Raw genomic sequence first — 11467 nt, forward strand, 5'->3', positions numbered from 1 at the left:
AAGTTTTGGTGCAGATAGTATCCCTGTGCTAATTTGGTATGGAGGGCTGCTGGCACTCTGCTCAGCAGTGGCCTGAATGACTCATTTGCCCTGCTGCTCATTCCTGTCTCCGCAAAGTCTGCCTTTGGTCATGCCATTGTCAGGAAATCCAGTGGTCACCCCTGGGCTGTCAGGCCCACAGTCTCACATGTCTTCTCTGCTCTCTCTTCACAAAGTCACTTAAACCCTTCTAGTTTTGCTTCCCTTTCAACTCCAAAGCAGTCATAATCGTGCAAACCATAGTGAGCAAATGGGGATGAGTTTTCTGTTGAGTCTGAATCTTGGCATTGCCATGCCTGGAAAAGGGATGCTGTGGGAAACCTGGATGCAGAGTTTTTCAGGACCTGTGGAAAGCTACATGATGAAGCAGCTGTCAGTGCAGCCTGCGGTGGGTCCCTCTGTGGCCTCAGCGCAGGGAACTGGTGTAACAGAAGGCTGGAGTGAGGGGGGCTGATGTGTCATGGATGGAATTGGGAGAGAGATGCCGGCTCCATGTGCTCCTTTCTTGCTGTGTTTACTGTCAGGAGCAGAAATGGGCTCCACTTCTGTCTGCTTTTAATTCAAAACTGGAGACTTGAAGAAAATTATATCTAAAAGCAATTACAAGCATGGGAAAAAAAGAAGGGGGAGTGGTTTAAAAAAGATATGTAAAAGGACTTAAAGTGGAAAGGGTCCTTGGAAAGCAGAAGGTCAGAGAGGGTGACTGTAGGAGTTCTCTGTGGCCTTGGACTCCTGCTACTGTGAGTGCTTTGTACAAGAGAAGTGCCTGTGTCCTGAGAAATGCGTTGAAATAATTGCAGGTTAGTGTCTGCCTCGTTCCCCACAGTCAGACTCCTGGATGGATGTCTGGGCTCATTCCTGTCACTGGGAGCTGGTTTCTTTCATTGCTTTGAGACAGTCCAGCTTCCAGAGGCCTTCATTTGTGTCAGTTATTGCAGAGCAGGCAGCTGGTGCACTGGGGACAGCCCTCCCTGTGTCAGGCTTGCCAGGCAAACACGTGTTCCTCACCTTCCAGGCCTGCTCAGCCCACAGAAGAGGGAAGCTCTGCAGCGCCTGAGGACCGACATAGAAGTGCTGACAGATTCCTGGCTGGAAACTGCATTAAAATCCCTGCTGCTCATCCAGTCCAGGTATGGAACCTGGGAGTGCGTGTGAGGCTTTCTCAGCCCTTTCTCACCCTGGGGAGCTGTGCTGGGCACTGCCCCTGTCACACTGCTGCTGTTGGGCACAGGTGCCAAGTGACTGAGGGCAAGAACTCCGTCCCTGTTTCTCTGCTGCAACCCCTTGTAGTGAGCAAGATCCCCCTGCTCACCAAATGGTTTTTCTGACAGGCAACTCTGCCAGGAGCAAACAAGCAAAAATTGCAAAACCTTGTCCTGAAACACCTCCTGAAAGCAGGACAGCAAAGCACATGGCACCTGGGGAAGCTGATCAGACTGCCTGGAGCAGTGCTGGCACCACTGCCAGTAGATGTGCTGTTACAAGTGTTTTTCTTCTTTTAGAAAAAACTGTGAGAACATCCTGATCACAACCACCCAACTGATGCCAGCTCTTGCCAAAGTTCTTCTGTATGGATTGGGCGAGGTGTTTCCCATTGAAAATATTTATAGTGCTACAAAAATAGGTAAGGGGTTGTGCCAAGTCTCTGGCACTGTGGCATCTGCTGAGGAATAGCTGGGATTTTTACATGGGGAAATTCTATTTCTGCAGCTGAACAGCCCCGTGCTGTGGCTGGGAGCTGAACTGGGTGCTCCCCCTGCCCAGTAAGACCAGCTGTGTTTCTGTACTGGGAGGAAGGGACCTGTTCAGGCTCTGTTTCTCTCTGCCTGAGGCTCCTGACAGGGGGATTGTCTTTGGCAGGCAAAGAGAGCTGCTTCGAGAGGATCGTGTCACGGTTTGGGAAGAAGGTCACTTACGTGGTGATTGGAGATGGGCGTGATGAGGAGGTGGCAGCCAAGCAGGTGGGTCTGACTGCAGAGCTGGGGCAATGCAAAGGGAAGGTCCTGGCAGGCTTTGCCTACAAGGACTCTTGTTCCAAGGCTGAACTTCAGGCCAGGGCAGCCAGGAGCAAAGTCTGCCTTTGGTGCAGGAGATTTTCCATTGTGTTGAGATGGGCAGTTTTCTGGCTCCTGGGTGTTTAAAGTTTCTCTTTTACTGTTTAGAATTGCATGTAACACTGTCCCTGTCAGCAGTGTCTTAGTGTAGTGTGTTGTATGTTGAAAGGTTGGACTCAGTGATCTTGGAAGTCCCTTCCACCCTTGTTCTATACACTGATCATAGCCTGTGACTATCAGGACATTGCAGTTTCTCAGGAGTGTGGAGGAGTCAGGGCTCAGGAACAGCAGCAGATGAATACAGCACCTGCCACTAGGCTGGATTACAATCAAGGAGCAAAGAGTTTGATTGGACAGGGCTGGGCGGGTTGTTCACTTGTGCTAATTAATGTTGAGGTGCAAAGATGACTGTCAGGACCTTGACACTGCAGGCCTCACATGTTCTGCCATGTGCCAGAGCTGTCACCTGTGCAGGTGTGCTGGGGGCCCTGGACAGGCATTCCTGGGTGCAGCAGCAGCTCACAGCCAAGGTTTCCACTGTGAGCAGCTGACACTCAGTGCTGGTGCCTGTCACACACAGATGTGCACATAAGATGGGCTCCAGGTACAGATGTGCACACAGCTGAGGTCTGTCCTGACAGTGGTGTGCTCAGAACCACCACACTGCACAGCCCTGCAGCTCTGCCCAGCCTGCTTCCACCCCAGCTGAAAATCCTGCATCAACATGACTGTGCTCTCTCTTTGCAGCACAACATGCCCTTCTGGAGGATCACAAACCACGCTGACCTCGTGTCCCTTCACCAAGCCCTTGAGTTAGACTTCCTGTAAGAAGTTGGAGCAAAGACGTGACTGCAGCTCCCACTAGCCCTCTCCATTACAAGGGGGGGGAGAAATCTCACGTGTTTGGGGACTCACTTTTCAGCTTGATGAAGAAAACATAATTAATGCAAACTGTACAGTGGAATATGACAGCAGGTCAGTCCTCGGGAGCACGGGCCCTGCCAAGTCCAGAGGTGTCCTGTAAAGAAGCCCTTGACTCAGCAGAGCTAGAGCTTGTCTGCAGAAGGGACTTAGAGAGCCAGCTGAATGCCTCTGACATGTGTCTCCAGAGGGAGGGGCCAGAAAACAGCAGATTTATTTGTAAGAGCCTTCTCCTTTCTATTCGGCTTAGTTATAGAACCCAAGTAAACACAAAACTTTATTTTTATAGGAAAACGCTGATGGCAGAGCTTAAATTTCCCTTGTTTTGCAAAGCCGAAGAGCTATGGTTTTCTTCATAGGAAATATTAATGAAAATGTCAAAAATACCTCTATTGCTGTAAAATGTGTCCTCTCTCCTTCCCTGGGTGTTCAAAACAGTTAATTTATTACAATGTCCATATGTTATTTCCTCAGTGTGGGATTACTGGAAAATATAAAGGTAAGGGAATGCTTCTGGGATATGTGGATTCATTGTAGAGGCAAGTATTGGTGTTCTGAGTTGATCCCAGTGGCTTCTAGTCAGTGTGTGCACAAGTCCTTTTAGCCAGCAGGAGATCACTGGATTCCAGCCTTGGTCTGGACTGTAGATCCCACAGATTTTCCCTGCAAAGAAAAACAAAACCACCTGTGAACATCAGGTACAGCAGACTGGTGCAGACTGCTCAGATGTGAACAGAGTCCTCACCTGGAGTGGGAATGATCTAATTCCTAAATCCTCATGAATGTTGCAGAGAAGGCTCTGGCTAGGGTATAACCTTCACCTCTGTGTTCCTGACCCTATTTGTAAGTTCCTTTTAGTAGAATCAGATTCAATTTTCTTATATTCTTTGCATTAGCTTAACTACATAGTGAAAAACAAACACCTTGTTAAGAGGGACTTAATTTTCTAAGACACTGTGACTTGGCAGCATGGAGCACTTGGGAGGGATGGTGATGCTGATTTTTCTGCTGCTGTCTCAGAAACAGAGGCTGGAGTCAGTGACCTGCAGCTCCCCTGGCCAGGAGCAGCCAGCTGAGGACTGGGGCTGGCACAGGGGCTGATTTTGTGCCAACTCAAGCTGTGTTTGGTGGTCTCCCCCACGTACCCCGATGGCACCAGATCAGCAGGTGCCCTGAGGACGGGTGTGTGCTGTGCCCCAGGACCTGCTGCTGCTGCTCCTGCAGAGCCAGACCCATGGCTGCACCCAGACCCTCCAGATCGTGGTCATCAGCCCCACTTCAGCCTTTGGGAGACGGGGCTGAAAGTCTGTCACTGCAGGGAGGACACTGACCCAAATGCTGTGCTCATACAGGCAGGGATGTTTGCTGCATTCCTTTCGTGGCATTAATTACTGAGGGTTAATTTCCATCAGTGCAGGGGGAGCTGCTGGGCCAGCTTGGCACAGGCTCTGCTGTGCCCTGGGAGCTCCAGTGACCATGGGGCAGAAGGTGCCTAGAGCCAGGGGTTTGGATACCTCGTGCTCAGGGACTGGACCTGGCAGGTCTATCTCACATGGTACCAGTTCCAGCTTCCCTTTGGGTTTTTGGTTGTTTTTTGTTTTTGGGTTTTTTTTTTTAAGATTAATTAAATTGGAATCAAAGGCGATTGTCTTTCTCCAGGGTGGTCACTGGAGTCAGGAGTGATCTGCTTTCCATTCAGCTCCTTGCCAGGTGTTGGCCTTGTGCTCTGATCCCTGGTGGATCCTGGGTGTGTGTGTTTCCCCAGGAGCTCTGCAGCAGGAACATGATGTCCATGTGGGAGCTGCTGCCTGCCAGCAGCAGAACTGCTCATCCCATGGAAAATGTGAGGAGTCTGCTGTGGTGTCACAGAGGGAAGGGTGTTTGGCTGTGCTGGGAGTGCTCAGCAGGGGACTTGGGAAGGGGAGCAGGACGCAGGGATGTTCTCCGTCTACGCCAAATGGAGAGCTCAGGTGTGTTTGCACCTGTTCCAAGGCAGCTGAGGCAGCTCAGCCCTCTTACTGCTGGGTCCAGAGAGTCCAGTTCCTCTGGGGTCCCTGTGAAGTGGCAGAGCTGTGGTGAGGAGCAACCTCATTGCTCCCAGGCTTGGAAATGCCACCAGAGGATCAGGACTCGGCTGTAGTCACAGAGGAGTCTGTGCTGATGCTGAACATCCCTCAGCCCATCCAAAGGTCTCCTGTAAGCAGGTCTGGGAGCTGACCCAGCCTGTGCAGCAGCCTGTTGGGAGCACATGTCGTACTCCAGCTGGCTGAACTTTGGGATTAAAACCTGTGCCTTAACCTCCCACCACCGGCACGGCCGAGCAGCCCGAGTGCTCTGCTCCCATCAGAAGCAGCTGAGCAGAGCCGTGCTGGAGAGGGGCTGGGTTTGCCCAGGCACTGGCAGCAGGTGCTGCACCTGCAGGCCTGAGCTGCCTGGCAGCTGGCTGTGCTTTGTGTTCGTTTACTTCAAATGTTTTAAGGAAATTTTAAGATGTTGGTAAAATTTTAGCTGAGTGTGGAACTCGCAGCCACTGACATTTCATACTGGTATTTATATGATGTTTCCTTGAATGTATGTAAAGTACTTTTATAACAGGAGGTTGATGGTACATTTCTGTGTTTGTTTATAAAGGGGTGACCTGGCTATTTTATTTTTTTCCTCTGCTGGCTGGATTTAAGCCTTTTCCTGTCTCTCTTGAGGCAAGAACAGCATCTCTATCCAAGCATTGATTTTCTCCTTTCTCTGTCACCAGTTCAGCTACAGTCAGGTCAGAGGTTATGGGAGAGCAAACCCGAACACCTGAAGGACAGTCAGCCTGCAGGCCCAGAGCACCTGAGCTCACCTGGGTGCTGCTGGCTTCCCCTTCAGCTTCAACACAGCCACAGAGGCTTTAGAAACCACCTGATCCACTAGTATCTGTTGCCTCCAACAGCCCTTGGAGAGATGTCTGTGCTGGCACCGGTGGGAAGCAGTAGGACCCCTGGAGCCCACGGCACCTCTTGTGCTGTGCTATGAGGGGTGAGTCCCAGGTGCTGCTGGCTGTGGGGCCTTTGCCTGTTCATGGTGTGTAATGGGAACTGTCCTGTGAACTGGAAAAAAATAATAAAGTCTTTATTTTCTATAGCCAGTGCTTCAGCCTGTTCTCTGCCCCCTTGTCAGTCCCTGCCCCTGTGACAGCCCGAGCCAGGCTTGGCAGCACCAGGAGCATTCAGGGTGCCACAGGTCACAGTGGAGGGGAGGCAGTGGGGCAGGGACCTGCTCCTGGGCCCTGCTGAGGTGCTCAGAGGAGGCACATGGTGCTTCCTGCACAAACGTTCCCATTTTCTTGTACAAGCAAACACCTCTCCCCCACGCTCTGCTGCAGTGCTGCTGGCCTTGGGCAGGGCTGAGCTTACAGGAGCAGCTGTGAAACAGCATTTCAGCTGCTCCTCCAGCTGCATCCAGATGTCTGCCCTGGTATGGAAGTTCCTCCTGGGATGGGGTGCCGGGAGGGGTGTGATGGAGGTGAGGGGAAGGAGCCAGAGGTCAGTGCTGTGGGCAGCCAGGACGTGCCACAGCTGCCAGCTGGGCAACAGCAAAAGGCAGGGGCTGCTCTGGGGCCTGCCGGGTCTGGCACTGAGCTGGGAGGAGGCAGCCCCACCTGGGAAGGGCTGGGTGTCAGTGCCCTGGAGCTGCCACAGCACTGACCACACTGCTGACCACACCTACCTATGGCTCAGCAACGCCATGGCCAGCTCCAGCCTGGTCATGGCCTCGGGAGCGCTGCCCAGGCTGTGGTGGGGGGAATGGCAGCCAAGGGAGCGTGAGGTGTCCGTAATAAGCTAGAAGCCCTGAGCCACCCTGCAGCCACTCCTCCCAGCACAGGCTCCTTCCCCATCCCTCCCTGAACACAGTGATAACAGGTGAGCTTTGACCTTAATGCCAAAACAAACAGGAGGAAAATCCCAGCTGGAAGCAGAAAGGTCAGATAGCCACAACCATGGAGGAAACATCCCTGCCCCACCACCCGTGTCCCTGCACAGCAACGGCAGCAGCAGGCACGGGAAAGGCACAGAGAAAATAAACCAGTGCTCTTGTTTTCATTTTTCTTTTTTGAAAAGCTAGTAATAAATAACAAGAAAAGCTGCCGCAGCAGCGCAGCCATATGCCACAACGTGCTGGACTCACCAAACACCGTGGCTTTCCTTGAGGGTACAGACATGGGAGCTGTGCTGAGTACCATGGGACTCATCGGGTGTTTCCACACCACCCCTGGTTTCTGCAGGTTCCTCCAGCTGTCCAAAATAACAGCCTGGGGGGCACAACCAACAGGTGTACCTCCCCCCTCATGTCCCTTTAGAGGAGCTGCCCTCAGACTGCAGACTCCGCAGCAGCAGCTCCGTTCAGGAAGTGCTGCCGTGCCGGCCGGGACAAGGTGAAGTGGGTCTGGGCCAGCCACTGCATCCTCCTGTTCACAAGGTCTGGTTCCAAAAACGAGCGAAACTCCACCTCATCACTCCCTCCACTGGCATCCACCTCGTCCTGTCTGCCTTCCTGCTGCACCTGCACGTTGGGGTGCAGCCACTTGTAGTAGGTGACCTTCAGCCCCAGCCCCAGCAGGTAGCAGGGCAGGGCGGCGCAGACCACCGGCAGGAGGTAGGAGTGCTCCTCAGAAGGAGCCCGGCCCCAGAGCCAGGCGAGGGCCAGCAGCGTGCTGTCCACCAGCATGAAGCCGTGGTAGATGATGCTGCGGTGCAGAGTCCTCCCCTGGGCCACGTTGAACCAGCTGAAGTAGAGGATCACAGCCACCATGGCCCGGTAAAGCCACTCGGGGCCCGGTGACTCCATGAAGTCCGTGCCCTGCAGGCTGACCCAGATGAACATGGCCAGCCACACCAGGGGGAAGTGGACAGCCACACCGTAGGGCCAGAGCAGGGCAAAGAGGGCGACCACCAGGATGCGAGGGCAGATGAGGAAGAGGTTCCACAGGAAGTAGATGATGGAAGAGCCCCTGCTCAGCTCGTACTTGTCCTGCAGGAAGGAGCGCAGGGACTGGTGGTAGTCCAGCAGAGACCAGGACACACACAGGAACGCGGTGCCCATCCCCAGGCCTGCAAACAGAGAGGTGAAAATGCTGAGGGGGCACCAAGGGGTGGCCCAGCCTGGCTCAAACCTCTCCCTGGCCACCACTGTTAAAATGAGTTTCCCCCCAGCTCAAAAAGCAGCTGCTGTCAGGGTCAGAGCATCAGCATCTGCATCTCTCCCCTGACTTTCTGCCCTCCCCAAGGACAAGGAGGCTGGTGCCTGGCCTTGCTCAGAAGATGGGGAAGAAGTGCTGGGATTGAAGAGCTCTGCAGAGCCCATCTCCCAGGCATGGAAGCCCTCAGCCTACACAGGCAGGTGAGTGCTGGCTCCCACGTTGTTGCGCTCCCCATTTCCCTGCAGTGACACCTGCTCCCCACCCCGGGAAGGGCACCACAGCACCCGCTCAGCAGCCTGGGCTTCACCCATACCAACATCAGCCCCTCCCTACTCCCCAGAAGGCACCTGATCACACACCTGACCCTCAGCCTCTCCTGAGGCAATAAGAGATTGACCACAGTGGTCCCCCAGCTTCAACCCCCCCACCCCAAGCTCAGCATGACCCCTTGGGGCACGCGAGTGCAGGACAGGCGTCCACCCCATAGCGTGACATGCCAAAGGAAGGAGTGACATGGGAGCAGAATGACACTACAAGCGTCTTGCTGGGTCCCCCAGCCCCTGGCAAGCCTCTCTGATCTGCCCCATCCAAGCCCACTCTGACCCCAAGGCTGCACCCCCGCAGCGCCGTCCCTTGGCCCCAGACCCCTCACCCTGGGAGAGCTCAGCCTTGTTTGTCCGCAGGATAATGTAGAGGAGCAGGGTGAGCTGCGGGGTGTTCTCCAGGAAGGTCTCGAAGAGACGCAGCATGCTGATGTCGTGGGAGAGGAAGGCCATGTGTCTCTGCTCGTCCTCCTCCTCTGCCTTGGCCCAGCACACCCTCCAGCCCACCTTCAGAGCGTGGAGGCACCTGCGTGGGGACACAGCTGGCGGTGGGGGGCCACGAAAGGCACCACACACCTTGGTCCCCACGCTGCCCTGACAGGTCAATAAACTCCTGACAACAAACCCCACCGATTTATGTCCAACCCCCCCCTTCCCCCTGCCCAAACCACGCACCAGAGCAGCCACGCCGCGCCCAGCCATGGGTGAAGTGCAAGTGTAAAAACGGAGCACCGACCCCGGCGGACCTGCCTGGATTATTCCCTGCCCCTCAACGCCCGGAGCGCCAAGGCCGTGACGAGGCCGCTCCGTTTGTCAGCGCAGAGCCGGAGGGAAACTTCCCCGGCAGGGACACAGGCGGCTGCCGCCGACACACTCCACCCGGCCGCAGCTGGGCCGAACCGCTCTGCCCGAGAGCCGGGACCCCGCTCACCCCCAGCCCGGGGTCAGGAGGGGCCGAGAGGGAGCGGCAGAGGCTCGGGCACCCGGCGGGAGGCCGGGGCGGAGCGGGGCCCGGGGGATGCCCGGGGACGCGCGGGGAACTGGCTGCGGGGCCGCCGTACCTAAAGAAGAAGCCGAGCTGTAGGAGGTGGAGGGCGGCGAGCAGCCCCACGGGCACGGCGGGGCGCAGCGCGGGCGGGTCGGAGCGCAGCCAGAGCCAGCTGCAGGCCTGGGCGGCGGCGGAGGCGGCGGCCAGCAGCGACAGGGACAGCGCGGCCCAGCCGGGGTGGCCGCGCCGCGCGTACTCGGCCGCCACCCACCCGTCCATGCACAGGTCCAGGGTCGCCGCCACCGTCCCCGCCGCCGCCAGCGCCAACTGCAGCGGCCCGAACCGCGGCGGGGCCGCTCGCGGAGACATCGGGGCCCCACGGCCGGGCCCGGAACCGGCGGCGCCGGCAGCGGCCGGACCCACCCCCTGGCAGGGCCCGCCCCGGGCCGGCGGCCCCGGCTCCGCTCCCTCAGCCCCCGGCCGTGCCTGAGGCGGGGGCAGAGCCGCTCCGGCCCCTGCCCGCTCTCGGCCGGCCGCAGCCCCGCGGGGCCCTGGCGCCCCCCCCGTGTCCCGCAGCGGTTCCGCTGCCCCGGGGCAGAGCCCCCGAGCCCCGCAGCCCCGGCCCGCGTGTCCCTGCACCGCCCCTGCCCGGCGGCTGCCGCCGTGACACCGAGGGGCCGAGCGCGGGAGGAAGCGGGCTGGAGGTGCCCGGTGCTCGGAACGTGGGAGGGCTGCTCGGACGCTGCCCTTCGCCTCCGGCTGCTCCCCCCAGCCCGCCCTGGTGAACGGCACCTTGGCTCGCTCCGGCCCCGCCGCAGAGGGTCAGGGCGGGCTGGGACACCGGGGTGTGCTCGGGGGACAGCCAGGCAAGGACAGGCTGGAGCATCAGTCCCGCCGGCACGGCGCCGCACGGGGCTCTGCTTCAGCCGCCCCCGGCACCGCCAGCGCGGGACCGTGCTATACAACTGCACAGCTGCTCTCCTGACTGCAAGCAATTCCACTCGTCTTCACTTCCAAAAACCCTCGGGGATTTTCTTCCTAACCTGCACGCCTCCTACAAAAAGGAAATTACAGTACTTTCGTCTTCTAGATATGCTCAACTCCATAGCCAGACGTTCACCTGTTACACACCTACTGCATGATTTAGCCGCAGAGGTGCACCACGGGCTACAGCTGTGCCACTGAACCAAGCAGGATACCGGGATTTGCCCCAGCAGTAACTCCTGGCAGAGCAGAGCCCCTGGGTCTCCCATGGACGTGCCCACAAGGAACCGCTTTTGCAAAGCCAGGTCACTTTACGAGTCCCAGGCAACAGAAACTCTACCCTACCCTTGCAGCTCCTGAACACCCAGGGCTCACCAGACTGAGCCCTCTGACCCCAGCAGGCCCCGTGACCCTGGGCAATTAGCAAGCTGCAGCTGAAGGACAGGTCAGCACAGCACAGCAGCTCCCACCCAGCAGGCAGCAAGCGCAGTTCAGCTTGTAAGATCTGGGTCCTGCTTTTCAGCAACACCTTCACCACGAAAGCAGAAAGCAGTGGTTCCCACACCTACACTACACACGTGAAATGCTCCTGAATATTCATGACTCTTGAACTGCTGCCATTACAACTGCAAAACGATCACCAGCCGTTTGTTTCCTATGACAGGAAGCTCACCACTGACTGCAGCGACAGTAACATCCTGCAGCAGCCACCCGGCAACCTCCTGAACACGACAGGGGGTGCAGAGAAACAGGAAACACAAATCGTTCTTGTCCACCTCAATCCACCACCAGTATCAACCTGTATCCTATTTTTCTGTTATGCTTTAAAAATGGTTTAAAGAATAAAACCTTGTTTCACACGGTGTAATTCATCTGAGCTTTAGCTAAAAGCACAGAATGCATGTGCTTTGGCACAGGATGGCATGTTCTGAGCTGGAGACCCACAGGGATCCTTGAGTCCAACTCGTGGCCCTGCACA

The 11467-nt window shown here is 56.5% G+C and overlaps 2 protein-coding genes across 13 annotated transcripts in view; one reads left to right on the plus strand and one right to left on the minus strand.

Annotated features, from left to right (window-relative positions):
* The window catches only part of EYA3 (EYA transcriptional coactivator and phosphatase 3), a 38865-nt gene extending 35465 nt beyond the window's left edge, over positions 1–3400 (plus strand). For all 10 annotated transcript variants that reach the window (XM_066204567.1, XM_066204570.1, XM_066204571.1 and 7 more), the window contains 4 exons: positions 1055–1169; positions 1542–1663; positions 1900–2000; positions 2841–3400. In XM_066204567.1, coding sequence (XP_066060664.1) covers positions 1055–1169; positions 1542–1663; positions 1900–2000; positions 2841–2921 — 419 coding nt within the window. In that variant the 3' untranslated portion in view covers positions 2922–3400. The remainder of the gene's footprint in view (positions 1–1054; positions 1170–1541; positions 1664–1899; positions 2001–2840) is intronic.
* A 191-nt stretch (positions 3401–3591) lies between these two features.
* Positions 3592–9873, minus strand: XKR8 (XK related 8). 3 transcript variants are annotated; one of them, XM_066204578.1, is made up of 4 exons: positions 9578–9873; positions 8846–9042; positions 7503–8104; positions 3592–3677 (listed from the first exon to the last, which is right to left on the minus strand). In XM_066204578.1, exons 1-4 carry the CDS (start codon positions 9871–9873, stop codon positions 3630–3632), a joined length of 1143 nt encoding a protein of 380 aa, XP_066060675.1. In that variant the 3' UTR covers positions 3592–3629. The 3 variants fall into 3 exon arrangements, 2 of the variants coding, with proteins under 2 accessions (XP_066060675.1, XP_066060674.1); XR_010723888.1 differs by having other exon boundaries at positions 3596–3677; positions 7182–8104; XM_066204577.1 differs by lacking the exon at positions 3592–3677 and having other exon boundaries at positions 6597–8104.
* Between the last annotated feature and the right edge of the window lie 1594 nt (positions 9874–11467).

This window comes from Chamaea fasciata, unplaced genomic scaffold (genome assembly GCF_029207755.1).
Source record: "Chamaea fasciata isolate MVZ Bird 193981 ecotype frontalis unplaced genomic scaffold, bChaFas1.0.hap1 SCAF_26, whole genome shotgun sequence".
Lineage (NCBI taxonomy): Eukaryota > Metazoa > Chordata > Aves > Passeriformes > Sylviidae > Chamaea > Chamaea fasciata.

Coding starts and splice junctions, on each gene's coding strand:
- XKR8 (XM_066204577.1), bottom strand. CDS start 9,873: ATGTCTCCGCGAGCGGCCCCGCCGCGGTTCGGGCCGCTGCAGTTGGCG. Junction 9,043..9,577: donor CAGCTCGGCTTCTTCTTTAG/GTACGGCGGCCC, acceptor GTCCCCACGCAG/GTGCCTCCACGCTCTGAAGG. Junction 8,105..8,845: donor CAAGGCTGAGCTCTCCCAGG/GTGAGGGGTCTG, acceptor CTCTGTTTGCAG/GCCTGGGGATGGGCACCGCG.